The sequence below is a fragment of the Pagrus pagrus genome (genome assembly GCF_965226575.1).
Source record: "Pagrus pagrus genome assembly, chromosome: 18".
NCBI lineage: Eukaryota > Metazoa > Chordata > Actinopteri > Spariformes > Sparidae > Pagrus > Pagrus pagrus.
The window spans coordinates 6,936,738-6,961,159 of record NC_140202.1 but is presented as its reverse complement, the minus strand read 5'-3'; the positions used below and the strand labels follow the sequence as shown (position 1 = coordinate 6,961,159).

The window sequence follows — 24,422 nt, the reverse complement described above, 5'->3', positions numbered from 1 at the left end:
ATTTTCTAAGTGTCATAAATATGTCGTGAAACAGCTCCATAATTCTCAGTCAGTGATACCAACTGGAATCAAGATATTCAGACATTTAATTATAGTCAAACAAACTGTCATGACTGAAGACTTATAATTAGAAAGTAATTCTGTGTGGTAGATACATTGACTGATTCTACTGTGTTTGTTTAAACCCTATGAACAGGACACGGCTCTGCATCTTTTGACTATAACACAGTAGTGTACCGATGTTTTCAACAAGACCAATGCAGTTTAATCTATGGTGTAATGTAAATATTAGAAATAATGATGTTTAATTTTAGCAATATTGTGACTGGCAAACAATTCCACAGTGGCCCATGTGGATTTGCAATATAAAATTGGAACCCAGATCTGCAATTAACATATTTAAACACTGACTTCATTGCCATCCATCAGCATTGGTATGACAATAATGAAACCTGCCACCGTTTCCTGAGTCAGTGGTAGCTAATTTGATTAAACCATCATTTTGGCAGGTTGGCTGAAGCTGAATACCTCATTACACCCAAGCATGGAAAGAAAGCCAAGCAATTAATTCGATTGTATTTGGGACAACGCCTGAAGCGGTCAAACGTTAGTAGAAGTTATCGTCATTTCAATAGTTGTCTGTTGAAAGGTTTAGGATATACTGTATGTCTTATTTTACAGATTTAAGCATTAATTGCATGTGTGAATACAGCCTCAGTGAGTATTGCAGTATCCAAATGGATACACTGACAGAGAATTCTGGCAGCATGTCATGTCACAAGATGTGGTTCCCTGGGTGAGAAATCTGTCCAGGCACTGGTGAATAATCTGGCTTGTTTCTTTTACAATTACCCTCTCTTTTTTTCCCCATGTCAATATACTACTGTAATTGGGCCCGTCCCTGTATTAACTCTGACATCAAAGCACTCCCATCATGCTCTGGTTGTGAGCTCACCAGCACTGCTGCACAGTATCTGTCAAATATGGCACCATTGTTGACTTATAACATGAGAAAAAGTATATTATGGAAAAAAAATATTTTTTGTTGCCTTCCTCAGAACAACACTGGGGTTGGCGGCTCGCCAACACTGATAATGAAATGTTACAGGCTATGTAAACCTAAATTAGGCTCTGAGATAATTTTTTCTTCAGAAAGCAGTTTCAAAGAAAATTGTTGACAGTGAGACCTGTGCTATTTGAATTGTAATGGTGACACTGTTTCTAGAAAGACTATAAAAAGAGATGATGTTGAATAATTATTACATCACAAAACTTGGACAAGTGAAAGCAGACTGCCAGCTGGAAAATGAGCAGCTGGAACAATCAGAGTCTTTGATGGGGTCGAGTCAGCCTGTAGGGGCCATTACAAAATGTGCAGGAATGATTTGATGGGAGAGTCATGCTAATAGACTTGGCATCAGGTTTCTCATGAGGTAAATATGGACCTAGCCTCTTTCTATGACAGTTCTAATGTCTGGTTTACAGCGATGGGAGAGCTAACCCTTGTGTGGTGTTCATGATTTTGTCGCTCAGCCAATGTTTGCAGGTCTAGTGGACCCACCGGATTTTTGGGTTTTTAAATCAATACAGCCATAACAATTTATGTAAAAATACTTAAAATATGTTTACTTTATCCTAATTACAAGCAGTACAGGCAGCATATATGGTTAATATTTGCCATTTACCTCTGTTAGATATTATTAATGAATAAAAGTGTCATTCATTTTTTGTGATAAAATTTAATGAAAAAGTAAAATAAGTTCTAATCAAAATATGGGTGGAAAAAAAACATGCTTATCTTGGAAAAATATAAATGAAACAAGGTTTTCAAAGGGAACCTGGATTTTAACACTGAGCAACTATAGATGATTTCAAATCTCCCATTTTTAAGCAAAATTTTTGGGGAAACTAGTTTTTACTCAGTTCATTATCTTTTTAAACTCAAACACTATCAGAATTTAGAACACATCACAGCACAGAGACAGCCCTGCTTCAAGTAGTGCATGACAACAGATCAAATCTTGACAGCAGCAAGCCTTCAGTTCTGCTGCTACTTGACCTGAGTGCAGCTTTTGATATTGTGGACCACCAGATTCTTTAAGATAGATTAAGTGAGCATGTTGGCCCTTCAGGAATTGGTTTGAATTGGTTTTACACATATCTTTGCGGAAGAAATGTTTATTTATCCAATCAAGGATCAATTTTTGGACCGTTTCTTTTAAGTTGTACATGCTACCCCTGGGCAGTGTCAGGAGGCATGGCATCTCTTTCCACAGCTATGCTGATGATACTCAGCTCTATGTGTCTCCTGATGACACTGAGCCGATTGTAACTGTATTTCAAATATTTAAGCCTGGAAGTCACAGAACTTCTTAAGCTCAACCAGGACAAAAAAAAAGTACTGATCATTTGTTAAAAGGCTCAGAGAGAGAAACTGGCCTCCGAGCAAAGTGCACTTGGACTCAATCCAAGCCAAGAAGCCAGAAATTAGTTTTAAGGCAAATGTACGATGTGTCACAAAAACAGCATTTTATCATTTAAAAACATTTCCAAATTGAGGTCAATGTTCTCCTTCCTGGTCCACCAAAGAAAACAATACATCATCTGCAATTAATTCAAAATTTCTGCTCACCATGAGTGCTGACTGAGACCAGAAGGAGAGTGCACATTACGCCTATTTGAAAGTATTTACACTCTAAGCCTGTTTTTGTTTTCTTTATTTCCCATGTTTTGTGCTTTATAAATACATTTTGATTGATTGATAAAATACACCTGATCTGTTAATATGACACAAAACCCTCCCCTCCACATGAGATATGAGTTCATGTCCCATTTGTTGGGACTATTTCAATTTTAATTTAGTCACACAGTTGAATTAGGTTAAGGCACCAAAACTAATTAGAGAAGGTTTAGACTAGGTTTAGAGAAAATCATGGTTTAGGTTCAAATGTACCCTTTCTCAACGTTAACCACATCTTACAGGCTGGTCCCACTGATTGCGTGAGCTGGTCTCTGTCGCTACCCATGACTTTATATTGACTCTGCACTCACTTACAAATGCTTAGTAAATAAAGTTTAATTTTATATTGATGATTCATTTTAATGAGTGGTGGGTGTAGGACAACAACTACCTCCAAGGTTCAACATGAGCATTGTCAGTGTTTGTATCTTTCAAAGGATCACATTTCCCATAAACCTTACTGCTTCCCGTCTCCTTGTCTTTGTCTTTACATGTTGGAAGTATTTTTTTCCACTGAATGTTCATTCCTCCCAAAAGTTGCCACTGCCAGATGTTCTGGAAAGTTTTGGGTGAACATGGCCCTGCTACTGGTTAGTGTCATTCTGTTACTGGAGGGAATGTAGAGAGATGAGGAGGAAGAACAGGAAATCACATGACAGGTGGAATAAATGCCTGCTGCCATGGGACTATGAAGTATATAATATTTGACCAAATTTGTCCTATGACCTATATATGACAAAGATCCCATTTAAATACCAGGCAAAGTGAGGTTCATCATGTATAGTGTGATGACAATTAAAACCTGTTAGTTTTAAATAGCTGTTGATTTATCCCAGCAAAAACACACCAACTTTGTCGTGATTTACTTCAACACTATTCTTCTTGTTTAATCGAGTTTTATTGTGTTATGTGAGTCTTTATTTGAACTGCTGCCATATTATTTCAATATATAAATAAACTTTAGCTGTAAAGACTTCACATTATTTTGCTTTATGTCACTTGCAATAACAATAGATAGCATAATTAAATGCACAATATGTAATTTCTTCTCTCTATCAAAACAAAAGACATTTGCAGAGTGTTGTGTGGGGTGGGCCGGGCAGAGAGGGCCTCGTTGGCCGGCTAGCTGAGCCTCTATTCAGCTAGCCGGCTGTCGGTTGTGCCTTTGCTCACTAGTTTACAGCTAATGTAAATTAAAGTTATCTGGCTGTTTGGGATGAATAAACACTTGCGCAAGTAACAGATTATATTCTATTTTATATACTTTGTGGATTTATTAGATAGCCAAAGGTAGAGAGATGACTGGAAAAGAGGGAACTTAGACTGGTGGAGGATGATTTTACATTGTTGTGCATGCAATGTAAAGTTTTTGATGTTTATTGTGCTCAGCAACACCATCAGCTGCTCCAGGATCCCTCTCTCATTGGTAGTTGCGGTCTTGCTCAGGAAGTACAATACTGTACTGATGAGTCTGTGAGCAGTTCAGGAGGCTAAAGACTGGACCTGTAAACCCTTACATTACCAGAAAACCTGTGCTGAATAGCATGTTTTGAAGAGGCACTGCAGTAGTATCTACTACAATGAGGCTGCACTCCATACTCCTTTCTCTGTCATTATGTAAGACATGTTTACGCCTAATTCTAACCAAAAATAAACCGTTGTGGTGGCCAATCAGAAATATGAATGTTCATTTTAATTGTGATTTGTATCTGCATCAGACACAGTCTGAAAGGTGGAGACAGGTTGTATTTGATGGGGAAAATTTCAGAGGGCTGAACTGATTGTACAGTTTAAGTCAAAGTTGGAAGCTGAATACATAGTCAGAGAAACAATGTGAAGCAAAAAGAGCTCAGTAAAAAAGGAACTTATGACCCGGGGTTTCCTTTCTCAATTGTAAAGTAAAGCTAAACAAAAACAAAAACTTTATTTACTCTCCGAGCACAGATTCAGAACAGAACACATTGTACTCCACGGGCAGAGTGTTGCGGCCAGTAAATATGGATCCTGGCACTGGGTTCTGCTCTATTACAATTGAGAGTGACATTTTCCCTTGTAATTGACCACATTTCATTTATGAGCAAGTGCTTAGTGAGTCAACCTTGAGTGCAACATGCCCATAAATCATTTGGGTGTTGCCTTTGTTGTGTGACTCTCATTTGAACGGCGAAAGATTGAAACATTTCTTCTGTTATGGCAAAGATTAGTTTTCCATTTAATGTTTGTTTTGTTCCAAAGGAGAACCGTTAATAGGAAAGTTTTACCACCAGCAGCTTGCCTTGGCTGGAAAAATACAGCTGCTGAGACACAAACTCAAAGTCATCTTATACAATGAGACCATGAAATAACAGTGTGACATTAGGTCACTTATTTTACATTACGTAAATATGTATGAGGGCTATTTTTGTATTGCCATGAAAACTGTAATTGCCTGACAGCACATTATGGAAAACACCAGTACCACTCATAGTTGTTTGTATTTGTGTTGGCAACATTGGCTTGGGAGGTTATTAGGCATTAGGCTTGTCATTTTCTCCATTCAACTATAATTCATGGACAACTTTTGACTCCATTGTGATTGATATTCCCACTTGAGTCAGTTGTTGATAGATATCTCCTGCATTTCTATTTTAATGTCACTTCATACATTCCCACTACAGTTACTAGGGATGTAACGATATACCAAATTTAGCGATATTGTGATTAAAAATGTCTCGTGGGACTGTGATGACATCTACCGACACATCACTTGGTTATTTTGCTCATAAAGCTTGTGGATTTAACAATGGAAATCATTATAAATGCATTCTACTATCTCTCCTTGTCATTGTATTGTTCTGTTTCAGCAATTCACTGCTTCACTTAACGAGCCCAGAGGCACTGCAGCTGTGACATCCAGTCAGAGTGTTTACCGGCAGGGAAACTACAGCTCACAATCTGCTTTGTCGGATATCAACCCATTAACACCAGACAACCACTGAACATACAGTGAAGAAAAAATGGGATGTAAGTGGCGGTAACAGAGAGAGATTTTTGCAAATGCTTAGATCATGGTCGGCTACTATAATTTCACTGTAGATGAAAGAAGCAGGAGTAGCCTACCTCAAGTAAAAGGTAAAAACAAATTGTATACCAATAATAAATCTTTTTCTTAGTTTTTTTTCTTGAAATCATGATAAATATTTTATTGTGGAAAATGTATTGTGATGATATTGTACCGTGAAGTTTTTGGTATTGTTACATCCTTGCTAGTTATATCTCTCTGTAATCTATCTAATGCTAAAATAATGTGCATGATTCATTAAATCAGTATTTATTGGTATGGCATTATTATTATTTTTCCCCTTATTTGTTTCCCAGCTGGGAGAATCTCTCTGTCTTTAGTGCATTCAATCTTTGGGCTTTATTGATCAACACCATACTCATAAACCAAAAGCTGTACTGTCACTGCACTTTATTTAGTTTTTTTGACAGTGTGAACACACCACATGTTCAAAATTGTAACTAGTATACATGCTACTGGGACAAAGCAAACTGTATTAAGACATACATAAAATATGCCAGCGTCACTAACTTCTATAAAATGTGAAACTGCACAACAAATATCAGCAGGGAGTTCTTGCTGCACAGCTCTTGACTGTTGCATGAAAGGAACTGCCCTCCAACCCTCTGGCACTGACTCACATTTTTTGAGCCTTAGGCATATTGAAATAATCTACAAATTCGGGGACTTATTTTGAGTTGCATTCAATTATATCAAACTTGTTGTACAGCAATAAATGTGTATTTTATGGACTAAATCAGTGTGAAAGACATGACAATATATTTGCTGTGGAGCTGAGCATAATGGGCAGAGCTGCACGAGGATCAGACCCTGATGCAGAGCGTTACATTGGGGATAAATTTATGAGCTTTATAAATATTGCTTGAGTAACCAGAACACTGGGCACTTTCCCATTTCCTGCAGTGAGGTTTCTCTTGATCTTTATTGTAACACACTTTATAGCGTGGCCCAGTGCAGAAAACACTAATGGTACCATGGGGATAACTAAATGGCTCAGAGTTATTTCAGAGGTTAGAAGGTAAAAAAAAAACAGGCTGTTCTGTATTTTGATACACATACTCATTTTGGTCATTCCGTCATGGGTTTTCCTCCCTTCATTCTGCTCTCAACGTTCCCATGTCCCGGGTCTGCTTAAACAGGCCATTATGTTCAATTCCAGTATTTAACCTAACTCCCTTTACATTAAACGCAATTTACTCTACTAATTACATTGCACTGACAACATCTGTGTCTTAGTCTAGTCTGGAATAATCAAAATTACAGAACCATTAAGGGTACCTGTTCTGAGAATTTATGAACTCTAAACTTAACTTAAAGGGGCAAAGGGGCATGGCTCATAAATGAAATGACAAAATAAGTTATTTCTCTTTAAAAAAAACAACAACAACAACATAGTTGTGTAGGCATTTCCTTTTAAGTGTACTTGAGAAATACAAGCAGTGTTTCTGAGCTTCCTTCACCATGTCATAGTCCTGTCATTTCAGTTTCACTGTATTTGTGTTTTGTGTGTCTTCTGAGTTTTTGTGGTGTCTTTTGCTGTGTTCCCCTCCACAACTGCACTGCATCTCCTCTGTTAGCCACGCCCTCTTCCTTTTGTTTTTCCACTCATTACCCTCACCTGTGTTTCTCTGCCTCACTCCACCTCATCCCCTCATTAGTGTAGTTTGTATTTAAGTCCAGTCTTTTGTTCAGTCTTTGTCGAGTCATCTGTTAAGTTTTCTTGTTGCTGTGTACCATCATGTTGCCTGTTCCTTGTGTTTCTGTGATCCCAAATAAATCTTGATCCATTGCACTTCCTGCTGTCATCTCCTAAATATGGGTCAACGTTCTCTGCTCTCATCGTGACAGATGTGTGATGTTCCATGGACCTAAAACTGGTCACTTGCTCCATTTAAGTTCTAATATTGTAGACAGGGGCGGGTGTCTTTTACACTTTTTACATTTTAATGTTTTTGCTGATGTTGGTTGTTCAAACATGCATACAAGCATGATCTAATACAATCTCATTAGAAATCAGAGGAAAACTAAATGAAATGGAGACTGACATGGTACAATAGCTTGTTTTAATAATGCTTTGCAGTGAGACAAAACAAAGGCAGAAGGTTCATTACCATTAAAATTAGCCATGGATCCTCATTTTCAACAACAAATGCTAAATCATTCTGGTGACCTCCTGACCTTAACTTTAGTACAACCAGAAGGAGACATGTTTTACTTGTATACTTTGATACAAAGGACAGGTAGCCATGGAATTTACTGAGTATACTCATCCCCAGAGAATGACCCTTTTTTTATTATTATTATTATTCACCCTTCACACTTTACCCAATACAATAAATCCCTTGACATGTGAATGACCTCATGGCCTTTCCTGTAATGACATCCCCTGGACAAACTTTATTTTGCTGTCGTTGTCATTGATAGGACAATTGGTTTACAGCAGTAAGTCACTACCATGGCATTGTGTTTCACGATGCCAATGCTTCAGAAAAGCATGCACTCTGAGGAGAGCATTAGCCATTCTGACTGTTATGTTTGTGCTGTAATGGATGGATTCTAAAAATAAATTAGACCTCTAAAAGAGTTTAGACTACTACGAAGAATAGTGGTCACACTTTAATAAGCTGTGCTGTATGTCAAATAAGATAAAAAACTAGACAAAAACATGTTAAAAATTTCCCACCTGTTAGTGTCGTGGTTGACTATCATACATTCCATCCTCAAGATAACAACAAAGGGCACAGTGTGGATATCATTAGTTTCTCCTCTCCTCGTGGATTTAACTTTAAAAACTTTTCATGTCGTTGTTGTCAACCTGCACTTGAGATGATGGAGACTGACACCAACCCAGATATTAGCCTAGACCCACAGTAACCGCACACTCTGCTAGCCGAAGTAAGCAGGAGCAGCTACACACTGCAAGCAGCTGAGATGACAGCCCACCAGGCTGGAGAAATGTAGCCACGCACTGAGGAGAGGAGAGCTGATGTTTTACCCTGTTGCCACTTTTTCTGCGAGGCATTTCAAAAGTACATTTAACTGGAGATGTTTGTCAGAAGTTTGGAATAGTACTAGATCAGCAGGTGGTGTGTTGTAATGTGCCGCTAGTTAATCTCTATGAATGTCTAATAAGGGTGTAACAGGTAGGAAATAAGATGTTCTCTCTTTTATTTTGCAGTACGATTTTCTTGTGATATGTTGCTAATTAACTTCTAAGAATGTGTAACAAGGTTGTAATTAGCAACAAATTACCCTGTAATAAATTGAAAATATATTGAATAAAACACAAATGAATGTATCTTCCTCTAACTCCCCTGACCATTATTAATATAGCACTACATTACAGCCTGTGTTGTCTAATTAAGCCATCATAGGTCTATGTTGGTAGCATTGTGTGGTGTCTACAGTATTATTTACTAATAAGGGTAAAATGAGAATATATATATATAAATTAAAATTATATATATATATATATATATATACATAAAATTTAAAATCATATATATATATACATATATGTATATATATATATATATATATATATATATATATACACACACACACACACACATGCATATATATAGGGTTGGTAGGTACACACTCTACTGGGGGCGCCCCAGTTGTAATTATCTTTACAGAGGTTTGCTATCGTCCCCAGCAGTGGCAGCTGTTACTATGAGCCCTGTGCTATTATGGCTGTGTAACCCTGCTGTAGTAGGGTGAAAAGGCCATCAAAACCACGTGGAAGTGATTTTCATCAAGACCTGCTTTCACCTTCCTGGCCTTCTCAGATCCTGCTCTATAATTGTTGGAAAGGAGGGGGAGGACTGTTCCTCCCTAGCTGAAGGAAGTCTGAGGGGGAACAACCGGTCCCTGTCGGCCCTGTGTCTGTCATTTGACTGTGCGTCCATCCTGCCACCCTCCAACTCACCCTGCCGGTCGGAAACTATAAATGTGTCAGTGACCCAGAGCAACATCTACTGTGTGAAGCACCACTTTATCCCCTTCATGCCCTCTGCTAGTCCTTCCTAAATCATTCAGTTAAGACAGTAGCAGTGAATGACATTTCCCCCAGGCCCAGAGGACACAGAGGTAAAGCCAAGGCCAGGGGGGAAAGTCATTCCCCTCAATGTTCACTGAGCTTATATGAAAAAATATGTGCATTACTTTTTGTCATATACTGTATATTCACATATGGATTGCTTATGTAGTGTGTGTGGAGTGTATATGGAATTTATTGTTTTGTTCCTTATTAAACAAATTAAATCACAAGAGGGTCTTCAAATACAGACACTTTGGGTTGGCAGAGCCACTAATCCCATATTTGACAACCCGGGAATAAGACACAACAAACTTTCTCTTTCTCCAAAATTGCTCTGAAAGTGTTGCTTTAAAGGTGTAATTTGTAAGAAATGGCAACAATTTGAAGGAAGCTCCAAAACTATAGGGAGCAGCATAACCGACTGCCGCTGCTCACTCTGCTCTTCGTTGTAGCTGTCTTTAGCTGTTGCGACCAGCTGCCATTAGCAAGTAGTTCAGTTAGCCATGGAGCTAAGTGGTCCCATTAGCTGAGTGGAGTTCCAGACTGTGCTTCAGGGTAAAACAATCTGGTGCATGTGTGGCATGTTAAGGAACATGACCCTGCGGGCACCATTACACCACTGTAATGTTTGTCTTATACCCATGTCTGGCAGTGCTCTTTAATCCCCATTGTCTCAGTACTGTTGTAAAGGTCTGTCATTTTTCCAACAGCCTGAGGACAGAAGGCCATGTAGCAGAAGTAGTGTCCCTCCTGCCACAGGCTCGACAAGCCTTATGTCACGTACACCATCCCCTGCCATCTCAACCTGCCCAGCTGTATGAGTGTGTGTATGTGTGTCCCTGGCTACTCAGGGAGTTGATGACAGACTGATGGGTTCCTGAGTACAAGAGAAACGGTGAGCAACAGGCCGGCCATCCGCTCAGCTCTCCTCCTTCCTCCTGGACCAGCAGCTCTCTTCCTGCATGACAAACTAAAACATGCCAACACACATAAATACACACATGGGCAGAGGGCACGGGCTAGCTGGTTAGCATGCTAGCTTCAGTAGATAACTCTGCAACACAAACAAAGACGTCTTTGGCATAATATCAAAGCTTTTATTTTATTTAATTTTGAATGTTATAAACCTAAATTCTTACATGTAGAAAATGAATGCAGACGTTTCCACACAGGACATTATGTGAATCATGCTATGGCCTTCAAAGACACTAGATCACTGTCCACCACCATCATAAAAACACCAAATGAGGGTCAATATTTTGGAAGAATGGTGTTCATTCCTCTAGTAGACGTCCACACATTATTAACCGGGAAGATTGAAGATGCACTAGAGGCTTGTTGTGGCCCTTTGAACCCATGGGTTGACAAAAGGCATGACCTTTGCCCTCTGGAAACATTAGGCATTGAAAAGAAATATACAAATATTTTGCATGAGTAAATTCCTCTGGAATAAATGTTCAATATTTTCTTTGAAGATTTGTTGAAGTGAAATTTCTGGGTCAGGTCGATCATTGGGACACTCAGATACGATAGAGTTTTGCAGAAAAGCAGAAAGATGAGTTTGATACACTGACTTCTCTCAGCAGGAATGTCTTTGTTTCATCACTGGTGGACTGATCTGCAATGGAGGAAAAAGTCCAAAATCACGCCCTTGATCGCTCCTTTACTATTGCTTAACACATGCTCAGTAGTTTGCTCTATGCTGACCACCACCTCAGCAGATATTTTTTTCTCACAGGCAAAACATCACATTGTGATATAAATAATAAATACTACTACTTTTTCTCTTCAATTCTGGGAGTCTATTGTGTATACACCTCACACTGACACACTAAAGTGAAAAACGTAAGGCTTAACTTAACAAACTTTGTGAAGTACCTTCTTGTAAATTCACATTACAACAGATTAACATGTTTCTTTCTTTGTAAAAAATGTCAGTTTTTGTTCCAACATCGCTGTACCAGCCTGTCTGTTTTCATGTCTTTAGTGCACCCTGCCTGAAGTGCGTCATACCTAAAAACTAACTGTTTCAACTGATTTCAGAATTTACACCAAATTTATTGAAGTATAAAACATACCAACGGTAAACATACATTTTTACAAACAGTAAGCATTAACTAATAAGGCTACTTTCTTGACGACTGAGCAGAAAGCCCCCGGGCTCCCTGAAAAAAAATGCTAAATTTTGTTACTTGTTGCGTTCGGGGACACTGAACTTTGTGAAGCGCTGTCTACAACACGTTTAACTATGTGGGCCTTCTCGTTAATTCAGTAAATGTTATATTTATTTATTTGTGTAAAAATCATTGCATCTGTTTGTTTCAGTGATGAAGGTGTATGTTTGCATATAGACCTGTGAGGTGAGATCCAATCACAAGAGATCACTTGAGACGCACATTGAGACGAATTTAATGCCAGTTCTGACTTGACAGTCTTGAAGGTGTCCACTGGGGATCGGATCACTCAGGACGGATGGTAAAACCAAATGTGGACAGGCTCTTTGGAAAAGCCCCAGATCAGGGGAAGATCGACGCGTACTGCCTTTGGTCGGCATATGTAAACTGTTCCAAGACCCAATCCAGGAGCTCACGGAGAGCCCGCCAACATGTCGCAGACGTCCGCTTGATATCTAGCAGGGTAAATATCAAGCTGAGTCGGAGGTGGGTCAGGCAGAGAGCAGATCCTCCTTTCCTTTCTCCACTGCTGCCTTCCGCAGTGGCTCTCCCAGTCTCATCTGGCAACTCTGTATATGAAGCAGGCACAATAATAGCCTACAGTTTCTATCAGAATACATCCGGTGAATCAATGGTTAACCACAATATGAGCAGGCAGTCACCCATATTTTTCCTTTTATTGATTTATTTATTTTTCTTCCGTTTTTCTTCCGCTTTTTTTTTTTTTGCTACAAACGAGCACCATCATTATCCTCATTAATAGATCATGATGAAAACAGTCTGCTGTCCACTGAGCTACATGTAACTAATAACAAACAGCTGACATAATTCTTACCTCATATAGCAACATTTAACTCTGACAAACACAGACACACACCCAACCAGTTACAGTAAAATACTTTATTTAGAAATGATTATTCATTTTGAAAATAAGTTTAAGAAATCCAGTGATATATGTAAATAATCAATAATCAGGTTAAAGTGCAAAAATACATTTCTTGATATAATGTATCTGTACAAAAATAACATTGGAATGTGATATTGAAAGGGAGGAAAATGTGCCTATGCTAACATGGCTTTGATCATTCTCAGTTTTTGTAAAAAAAAAAAAAAAATTGCATAAGAGTCATGTCCCTTTTATAAAGTCTTTGGATTATAAGCTTCTGAGCAATGTATTTGCAGTGAGCACCCACAAGGTTTTTTTTTTTTTCTTGAAGTCCATTCCACACATCCACTGGGTTCTCAGCCAAGTCATGCTTTGACAACTAAGCATACATTTCTCCACTAAGGCTTATTTCTGTATGACTTCTTTAAGAACTGGCTGGTGAAATTTTTCATCCTTGAAAAGTATTCCCACAGAAGCAGAGGGCTCAACCTCCGACAGCTGAGATGAAAAAGTCTTTGGTTGATCTTTGGCTGTTGTTGTTTTTGGTTTTGTTTTTCCAGTGTCCCCATCCCTTCCCTGCTGGCAGAGTGAATCACTTGATCTTGGCTGGCTTCAGTTCCTTGACCTGCATGTGTAATGTTTTGTGGACAGCCAGAGTCCTGGACTGACAGAAGCCCTTCCCACACTCCTGACATTTGAAGGGCTTTTCTTTGGAATGAATATACCTGCAGGGGGAACAAAACCGCAAAGCCTGTTAGTATTTAAGAAGAATCATGTCAGATTTGAAAACATCATCATTAGTGCTGAATAGATCAATGGGCCTGACATAGAGGCTTCATGACATATCCTCCAAACAAACAACACAAAGACACATCTTAAAAAACAATGATCAACAATGATTTGATTTTAATGTTTGGCTACGTTTGGAAACAAACACCTACAGATAAATCCCAGATTAATTTTGAGAATTCACACAGTGGCAGTCAATGTAGGAGCTCTATGTCTTCAGAAAAACAACCATATAGGTTGAAACTGAAGGTAGGTTGTTATGACCCCTATTTATGTTTGAAATAACGCGTTGACCTTCAATGGCTGTAGTAATTATTACAGCTTCAAATGAGGAAGAGGGAAGAAGTAGTGTAAATAGTGAAAAGCCTGTATAGTGAGGGGTTGTGGATGGAAGGTTAAACAAGCACAGCACTTCTATTCAGGAGACCACTGTTCATGTCCAGTGAGAGACCAAAGGTCAACAGTGAGTTCTTTTAGCTTACCAACTTAGTGAAGTTACATCACATACATTACATAAGTTACTGAAAGTATCATTGTGATTTTAACCCAAACCACAATGTTTTCCTACACCTAACCAAGTGGTTTTCTTGCCTAAATCTAACCAAACTGCGACTGTACGATGAGGAGCTGCTACGTCTGTCGCTGGTCATGTTGTTTTGGGAGCAGTGATATAAAGTATGTCATTTTGGCAAACGCTGAAAATCAACCTATTTGGTTGGGTGATACACTGTATTGATCTGTGGTCTTACATGTCGCATCTTGGCAATTTGGGAAAAGTAAATCCTCAACTGTCCCTGCCTGATGTTTGTTATATCATTAATTTGTGTTCAATCAGTAATTCTCATAAATTCCGACACTACCTGAAAATAGCATAAAACGCTGCGTTACCAGATATTCTTTAACATTATGGTCATTGTAGCGTCTTTTTCTCGAACCATCTAGATTAATTACGTTCATGAAAAAACCACCAAAGAAACAAACTCCAACTTGTAACATACATAACTCCTCACCAATACGCTGATTATCATTGCATAACACTGCTGGATGGTGAAATAATCCAAACACTTTTTCTGTCATTTAGAATTAAAAAGAGTAATTATTGTGATTGGTACCACACCTATGGAACAGAATCTTGAAACTTGCTCTGCCTGATGGAATATTTTTTCACCCTGATCCAAGCTCTTTAACCTGCTGCTGCATGTCAGGTTACTGCTGACATAGTGCTGATTTATGACAAAGATGAGGGCTAAATATATTAAGTACATGATTAATCAAAGTCTTTGACAAGCATGGTACACTGCTAATGAAACGCAGATGGCAATCAAATGGTAGAATCATTGTATTCTTTGCACTATTAGCATTTAACAACAAACCCTTTCTCCATTATACCTTACAGCATGTCTACACAGGAGGCGTTTCAGTCTTTTAGTAATCTGGCTCATGCGGAACTCATGTAACGGTTACACAGTCTACACAGGCTTTGAATGGCTCGTGTCTAACTCACGCGACATGCATGTAAACATAACTCTTATTGGTTTTGATTTGACTAACTACAGTGTCGGGCTCTGAACAATGGTGACAACAATGTGCCTGAACGCCTCCACTTTAGACAAATTTGGAGGACTGAAATTGTTGTTTATGTATTGTCTCCAGTGTAGACATGGTGTCACGTTTTTAAAAAGATTAACAATAAAGTCAGCATTATACATTTTTGTCTGATGTCGTCCAAACATGTCTGAAGAAAATTGTTTATAACCCCTCTGAGATCGCTGTTTTTTTTATCCTCGTCAGATAAACAACCACACTAGTCTACTGTAAAAGCAGCATTTTACAACGCATGTAGGTTACATTTCCTTACTAGCTTTCGAACTATTCAGCCGTTTTAGCCTGAGGATGTGTTGAATTTTAGTTGGCCAGTAGTTGTATGAAGACTCAAAAAATGACAGCCTCGAAAAACCAATCACATAGGTTGACTATGAAAGCAACTAATTGTGACCTATAATAACGTTTCTGATTAGGCAATTAGGCAGCCTGATCTAGTGGCTGTAGTAGTTATTACATAAAAGGTAGTCAGGTGAAGTAGCATAAAGAGCTACAAAATCTGCACAGGGAGGAGGATGGGTGGAGGATGGGGGGGATTTCCACAAGACACTGACGTTCGTAACTAAAGTTACACAGGTAATATATTTGAATTACTTTAATCCAAACCACAATGTTTTCCTAAACCTAACCAAGCAGTTTTCTTGACTAAACCTAACCAAACTGCGTCTGTACAACGAAGGTATGCTTGTTGCTGCTGTGTTGCTGCTGTGGTGCAGAGGTCATGTTGTTTTGGAAAGTGATTTGCGTTGCTTAAGGAGTCATTGGCAATCAAGCTCATCAGTCATTTAGGTATGAGGATGCTGTGAGAACAGAGTGTGAGAGAGATGGCTTGCCTGTCACCACACCTAGCCACAGTTTTCAGAAAGTAACCCTTTATTCACACCGGAAATACAGTGTTCTGTATATTATTTGATTGACAGGCTTTGATAAAAACCTGGTTCTCACCTGTGGTCCCGAAGGTGGTCCTGTCTTCTAAAGGCTTTGTGGCAGATATCACAGGTGTATGGCCTCTCATCCGTGTGCGTCCTCTCATGGATCAAAAGGTTGTAGGATTTGGTAAAATGGCGGCCACAGAACTTGCAGACAAACTCTTTCTTGGTCTTGGAGGGCAGTCGGCCTCGGCTGGACTTGCGCTCAGGTGAGGAGAGTTTGGTCACATCCAGGAGGCATCCCAGGCCGGCTGAGGTTTGGTGGTGAGATGAAGCCTGCGCGGCGGCAGCAGCACCCGACATGCTCAGGTCCTCCGCCTTCAGATGATCCTCCTGGGTGGCTGCTGCTGCCAGGTTTGCAAAGTCAAAGCGGGGCTTGTTCTTGGAGTTCTGCAGCAGCCCTGCTGAGTCCTGCTTGGGCTGCAGTAGGTGAGGGAATATGGGGATGGAAGCCATGGAGGAGAACTGGGCCGGGAGCTTAGAGATGGTGCAGCGGGGCAGGGCCAAAGGTGGGTAGCCGAGGGTCCACTGGTGAAGGTGGATGGCGTGTAAGGCGCTGAAGCTGTAGATGCTGTGGAAATGATCTGCTGGCAGCTGGAGGCCCGTGGAGCTCTGGAGGAGGGAGTAGTTGGCCAGCTGGAGGGACGGGTGGAGAGGGACTGGTGCTGGCAAAGTCTTGCTGCCCATGGCTGCTACACAAACTCCAACACGCATTCTGGTAGAGACAGAAATCATGAGCAGATGAAAATATGCTTTTTGGGCCAAGTCACATTGATTTCATAAGTAAATTCAATGAAAACACAGACATGCAACTGAGATGAGCAGGTCAGTCGATCACAACACACATGCACACAAACGCATACAGTACATGTAGTGTAACTACAACAATAGTACACATCTACGCCAATGACTGTTAAAACCAAGTTTACAGGAAGACGGTCAGTAATCATATTTCTCCTCTTCTCTACTCCTCTCTGTGGAGAAACTGACTCAATGTTTAATCCTTTTCATTTTTACATTTCTGTTTGTACGAGAATTAAACAAATGAGATTAAAAAGGGTGTTAATTATTGAGCTTCAGAAGTGTTGTTAGGTATTTGTAACCTTTACGTAGAGCTCTGCTTTCACTACTTATGCTAAGCTAACCACATCCTCACCAAAACTGAAAATTGTCATTGTGTATTTCATGGACATGTTTGATATGTATATTACTGGTCTACCCTCCCCCCACCCCCATCCACCCAGATCCCTGCTGCTTCCCCACAGCCCCTTTTGACGTCACACACTTCTATCAGGGGCCAATACACATCCAGTCTGGTCACTGATGAAGCTGTTGAAGGGGACCTCATTATCAGTTTATTAAGGCTGTGCATGTGAAAGGCCCTCGCTTTTGGATCCACACTGTAGAAAGCTCTAAAAGTTCAATCTATCAGCTCTAACCTGCCCAGTACCATTTTTCACTTTCTATAATATTTACACATGGCAACTACAGTTTGGTTATCAGGGAAAGATCGTGGTTATGGTAAAAGGCTGAATGTTAATTGCAGGTCTGTAACTGAATACTACATCAACCCCACCTCCTCTAATGTTCATTCAAAATGTAAAAAATAGGTTTGAGTCACCTACTAGAAAAATAAAATGCTCATTGTGTTCTTATAAATAGTTAATTAAAGTTGAGTCATTTTAGAATCAGAGCTGAGATCACAGTGAAGATCAGGATCATCATCATCACACCATCACTGATGGTCCTCACAAGCGTACTAAGACACTCAGGCAAGCATGTGCATATGTGTGTGGTAAATGTGTCAGAGAAAGTGAACACATAACAATTGGCAGCATTAACACACACACAGAAACACGTCAGAGAAAAAGGCAGTGTGTGTGTGTGTGTATGTGGGTGTTTCCTGTTCTCAGAAACATGCCCGGGGCTGTTCAGGGCAGAGGAACAGAATGGCAGCATTCAGCCAGAGAAATACCTGTGAGCTGTTAAATCAGGTTTGATAAGCAGGAATAACAATAGACAATAATGTATCTTTGTCTCAGGCTCACGCTGATGGACAGGAGCCACAGCAGCTCTGAGTCGCTGTTCTCACAGGCCGCTCCTCTCGCCTCATCTTCTCGTCTGACAGCAGACAGCTTTCTGAGCCACAACTGCTGTATCACTGCTGCACACTCACTAATTACCAGGTGCTGTCTTTCAGGACAGTGTTTTTTTTGTTTGAGTTGAATCTCAGAGGAAAATTTTACTTTGTTGCATCATTTATCTGATGGCTGTAGATTCGACCCCAGGTGGAATAAGGACATTTATATAACAGCTCCCTGTCAAATAAAACATCTCATCCAAAAGTCATTAAATCAAACTACTCAAAATTGTATAAAGTACATCATCAGGCAGCTGTTAATTTATGAAGGCATCAATATGAAAATCCAATAACATGATCCTTTTTAATATAACAATGTTGGTGCCATTCTGCAACACAATGATCATTTTCACTTATTGTATTGTATTGTACTTGTTCAGTACATGTTATTTTACTTTGGTAAAGTAAAGCATGTATTTGTGTTTATGCATAACTGCTTTTACTTCTTCTACTAGCGGCTATTACTGTAGTCATACCAATACTACTACAGTGCATTATGAAAAAATAGGAATTATGAAAGATTATATGAGCTTAAAATTACAAAGTGGTGAAAGATCAAAAAAATAGTATGGTAGTTGTAGTTTATATGACTCAAATTTGCTGACATGCATGTATCAATAACACCGTGAAGTAGAGGAAATTTTTCAAAATTAACACTTTTGTTTTTTATGACTCATACTTGAATTCAGAGCTTTGCAAGTTAATGGAATATTTTTTCCTTGTGATGTTGCTGTTTCTACATTAGGACAGGGTGTATTTACTTCTTCCATGACTGTTTACAGAGTAAATTATTATTGAAACACATCTGTAATCATAACCTGAATAAACATAGATATGATTTTCTTCTGTTTTTTCAACCAACTCCTTACCATAATTACAATAATGACTTTAATGAGTTGTGACAAGTTAAAGACCATTTTACTGAGCACATGTCAGGCGCAAGATTTCTTTGTAATTCATCAGAGAAAATAATGCTGATTAAAAAATAAATCCTGTTTTCCCTGAGTTTGGGAAAGAGGAAAGAGGCCAACACGTTGGTCTGAATTTGGGGACATATGTCTGTCTTCAGTGATGCAGAAAACAACACTGAGCCTTTGAAAACATATGATTTTTATTTTATTTTCAACTATTCAGTGTAATAGTTATTGGGAAATCAATTTTTTTGTATTGATAAAGATTTGTTTTTCTTCTGAGAAACAACAACCAATAATTAATGATCAATAATAAGTAATACAAAATAATAATTATTATAATAATTATAAGAAGAAGAAGAAGAAGAGGACCATGATTAATAGGTCAATATATCAGTCAATTCTAACTGAATAGAAATAGTGGAATGACGTGTATGCGTCAGTGGACTGCCGTAAATTAATTTGCGGGCGTCAGTCACTAAATACAAAAGAGACCAGTGCTGCTTTAACGAAGATTTATGTAAACACAGCAAATTGTATTCATGTCAGCCAGGTGAGGTTTTTATCGCTTTCAAGTGACTCATTCTTGTCTGGTTGTTATCTTGTTGCCTGAAGTGTTGGTGAAAGAATGAGAGCACCTTACAGGCAGAGAGAGTGCAGTTATATTTGGCAGCTCTGCATGCTATAGAGATGTTCATAAATACGACATTTAGAACAGCCTTAACCCCGAGCCTGAGGCCGGGCCGCTCATCCAGTAAACTGCAGTGAAGTGGTTGTAATGAGGAGCAGCGGAGCCCAAACAGCCCCCTGTTGTCTCTTCCCCTCTGATCATGACGCAGAAGTAATTGACTTTTACTTAGGAGGTCATTAGAGGAGATAAGTGCAGCGCTGCTGAGCCTCTGCTCACCTTTAACCCTTTGATGTCTGCATACCAGGGGCCTCCTCCACATCCAAACAGCCATGTGGCCCTTCGCTTTGGTAGAGACTGTGAGATTTAGCACCTCAGAGGGCCTCGTCGTGAAGACTGAGACGCTGCTTCTCACCTCTGTGTAAACATGATCAGGCCGGGTGTAGTACACACTCCAGACCCAGAGATGATTAACGGAAGGGAACTTTTCTTCTTCGACAGAAGTGAGCAGATCCAACTCAGGACAAACTATTAAGGACATAGGTCATGTCCTCAGATTTTTTTTTTCTTTAGCGCCCCGGTGAAGTTTATGATCTATAATTAAAACCTTACACAGGGTACGTAGTTTGTAAGCTGCTTCCAATAATTTGCCACTCAATTTATTTCACTTTGACGACTTTTAGATCAACAGAATTTTAAAAAAAATAAAGGCTGTGGCAAAAGGCTAGAAAAACCACGGCGGGGAAACATTTCATTAAAAGCTCAACACTCCAAACTTAAGAGTTGACGACTAGTAACCCATATCCTCCAGACTGGCTCATGTGGTGCTGGTTATAACTCACTCAAATACTGTTTCACACTTTAACAGCCTTTTCGACTTGTGACCCCTCAAGTCACATTATGGCCTCGTGGATTTAAGCTGTGAGCAGCTCAGCCATGGTGAGTGTTTCCCTCTCAGACTGACTGATTTGAGGTAAAGAAGAAATACTGAATATTGTCATTCAAAATCCAGAATTATATAAAAGTCTGAAAAACTCTAAGCAGTAATGTTGTGCAACATGTTTTTTTTTTTTTTTCTTTAATCATCTGGGGAGCTCTCAGATGTATCTGTAGACTCCTCAGATGTCTTTAACACAAAGGTGTGAACCACTGGTTTAAACTATGAGCACGGTTTATGAACTGGTGTCAAAAAGAAAAATATAAATATGCAAACAAGTAACTGTGGATTACGATCACTGCAACCCTCCTAAGTATGGAAGATAACAATAACATTATCTGCAAATTCCATTGAACTTTTTACACTTACCTGTACTTCAGGTTTGATACATACATACACACACACATAGACACAGCAACATGTCCCTTCTCACACATATCTATATGCAACCAACCACGAATGAGCCTCATGGTAGCCTGTGTATAACTTTAGCATTGTGTATATTTTTGGATTTACACCTTACTGATATTAATTTTTAGATATTCTATATACTAGCATCTCTACTACTTTGCACAGAAACTTCTGTATAACAATTTTCTTTTTACATAAATAACTTAGATCTTATCTTATATTATCTTATATTATCTTATCTTATCTACAGCCATCAGATGAAACAGAACAGTCTAAAGCCTTAAAAAGTGACTTACTTCGGGGGAAATTAGATAAATGTACATAGGAAAAGATGATAGTTTGGTTATTGTGATAACTTTGGTTATTGGCATAAGTAGACAAACATATCTTTTATGAAAAAAAAACTAGTTTCCATGATGTCTTTTACATTTGACATTGACATACATTTCTGCCGAGTTGTGCGCACTCTTTGTTTGGCAGAAATATAGAGAGAGCCACACCTTACGGCCCGTTAGCATGTCGTCTCTGCATTATGCAGTAAGTCCATATGATCCTCATTTGTACCTTGGCATTAATTACGACAGAGGGTCGCAGGGGTGTGGGTAGATATATCCCGGGGGCCCCTGGCCTGTCTCATTTTACCCTGCTGGTCAGAGTCTTTAATCTGCGCTTCATCAGAATGCAGCAGTGACTCAAGCCTACACTGTAATGTTCAACACAGGTTTATTCACCTGAGATAACAAGTAAAGTCAAAGTAACAACAAAACATCTGCAGGTGAAACAGATGTACGTAATTTTTTCAAATCATTTTGTTTGACTCCTTTTCAGTTTGACTGTCTTCAAATGAGAAAAGCAATGAAACATTTTTTTTTAAATCTGCCAGTGCAGTGAGAATATTTAACCTGTTTCCAATAAAAATCAACTTGATTCTAAAATCAAGTTTGTGATATTTTTCTTATTTAATTCTGCAGCAGTGGCTCGTTTGTCTTTTACTCTGATTCTCATACCAGGAAATGTTGTGTTATTACTGGGTAACCAGATGTTGATTTTTAAATTAAATTACTTTTAGAAACAATTAAAACAATTTAACAGACTTACTTGATTGCAAGAAATAACTTCTTGATGTGTAACTATCATGTTAAATAGCCATTTGTAGTTGCACTAAATCTAAAACTAGTGCTGGCAGGTATTCACACGAACCGGACTGTTACAGCAGTCGGGATTTCCATGAAATAACTTGTAGGTTATTTGTTCCCATTAGTGGTGAATACTTGAGGACATTCACTAAAGAAACTACAATGTAAAGCAACCTCCTTTATTACTTGGATATTTCCAGATTATAATCCTTTACACTTCATGTATCTGAGCGCGTACAGCGCAGTGTGGCTGCTCCACAGGCAGATCTGAAAACGTCTCCACATCTGGTACCCAGTGAGTAACAATTGAACTGGCAGGAGAGCTGAACAGTTCAGCCTGTCAGCTGGCCTCCTGCAGCCTGCCTCCACAGCGGTGAGGCAATGAGACTTCGGCCGGACGCATCCACCACCGCGATCTGATCTTTACGCAGAGAGGTGATGAGAAAAGGCCACATCTGCCTCAGCGACCTCTTATCTCATGCAAATGGACTTGCGGGGCTTCATTAAGCGGAGCGGCGTCATTAATTAGTGGCCGATGAAGTGCCAGAGCTCCAACAGTTCATCTCCTCTGTTGCGCAGCCTTTAACTGGATATAAACGTTAACGCTGCTCTGAGCTGATCACAGGTTAATGAGCGACCCGAACAAACACAGTGGGATAAAAACTACAGTAGACTTCTGTAGAAGTAAAATTAATAAAACTGTGTATGTGTTGCTCTTGAATGGCAAAAGCGGAAGAACAAACGCATGTGCAGAGTTGATTGGCTGTATTTAAAGCATTTACATCGTATTTTCATGAGTGCAATGCCCCTTTAATCATAAACCATAAAATCTAAAAATCAATTTGTTGTCGCTTAACAGCCTCAATATCATTTAACATATCAGAAGCAAATCAGAGCTGATGCTGACAGTCTGGATGCAGTGTGATGTCTGGAGAACTACATGACACCTGAAGCACAGTCCTCTCAAGTCTGAGCCTCCAACTCCTGCACAGTTTTTCATAGGTGCAGACAATTATTTGAGAAATAGAAAAGAAGTCATTCAGTTACAATGTTGAGGTTAATTTAAAACCAGCAAAGTCTCCTTCCTCTGCTGATATATTCCAAATATAAAAACAAAGTGAAGACTCACCAAGAGACACAAGTGAAATTCTCCTCCAATAGCTCGGGGGGTCCTGGAGTGTGTGCAGGCTGAGGAAGCCCGCTGAGCAGCCTTGTTTATCGCTGTGGATGAGTTAACGAGTCGGCCGGAGCGGCAGCATGTTCCTCCGCTGCTGCTGCTGCTGCTGCTGGTGTGAGCTCAGACAGGAGGGTGAGCTGCAGCCGCGGCGGTGTGGAGGAGGAGGAGGAGGAGGAGGAGGTGGTGGTGGTGGTGGATGGTGTGATGGTGTATCAGTGGTGTTGGGACGCCTCTCCGCTGTACTGTCCTGCGCTCTCAGCTGCCGCGGCCTCTTTATTGCAACGCAGAGTCCGACTCCTACTGGCGCGTCACTCAGCCAGCCCACATACAACACAACACACAGGACTGAACATCACTGCTGCTGTGTGAGTGTGTGTGTGTGTGTGTCAGCCGGGACCGTGTCTTATATGTGGAAGTGTTTCTGGGTTTTTAATGGGCGCAGACTTGACTGGACTGGGTCCATGCAGCAGCGCGCACACGCTCCACTTTGATCCAGAGTGCTGATTTTTTCCAATATATATATATTTGTTTTTATGAAATATTTAACTGTAAAGAAAAGTACTGCATTAAAAACACAAGAAGGCACATGAGCACATATCCCTTGTTATTATTAATATGTCAGCGCTGCAACTTAAACGTTTTCTGATAAAGAAAAAAAAAAAAAAAGGCAGTGTGGCCATTAAAAAAGAAAACAATGAAAAAACACCTATAGACTGTTTGTCCTGCAGCCTACATGTTCTGCTTCAGATCAATAAGACTTATTGGGGAGTTTGTAAACATGTTAAGTCGTTGATTCCCAAAGCGGAAATGTAGCCATTTCATCTCATCTTGTCCTAATAAGAATTGTTATTGGACATTA

General features: G+C 39.5%; 1 protein-coding gene across 1 annotated transcript; it reads right to left on the bottom strand.

The window, feature by feature from the left end:
• Positions 1 to 12,902: 12,902 nt before the first annotated feature.
• On the bottom strand, positions 12,903 to 23,797 carry osr1 (odd-skipped related transcription factor 1). The gene is made up of 3 exons (XM_084380922.1): positions 23,516 to 23,797; positions 16,240 to 16,938; positions 12,903 to 13,628 (listed from the first exon to the last, which is right to left on the bottom strand). The coding sequence occupies exons 2-3, from the start codon at positions 16,935 to 16,937 to the stop codon at positions 13,496 to 13,498; spliced, it is 831 nt and encodes a 276-aa protein (XP_084237048.1). The 5' UTR covers position 16,938; positions 23,516 to 23,797; the 3' UTR covers positions 12,903 to 13,495.
• Between the last annotated feature and the right edge of the window lie 625 nt (positions 23,798 to 24,422).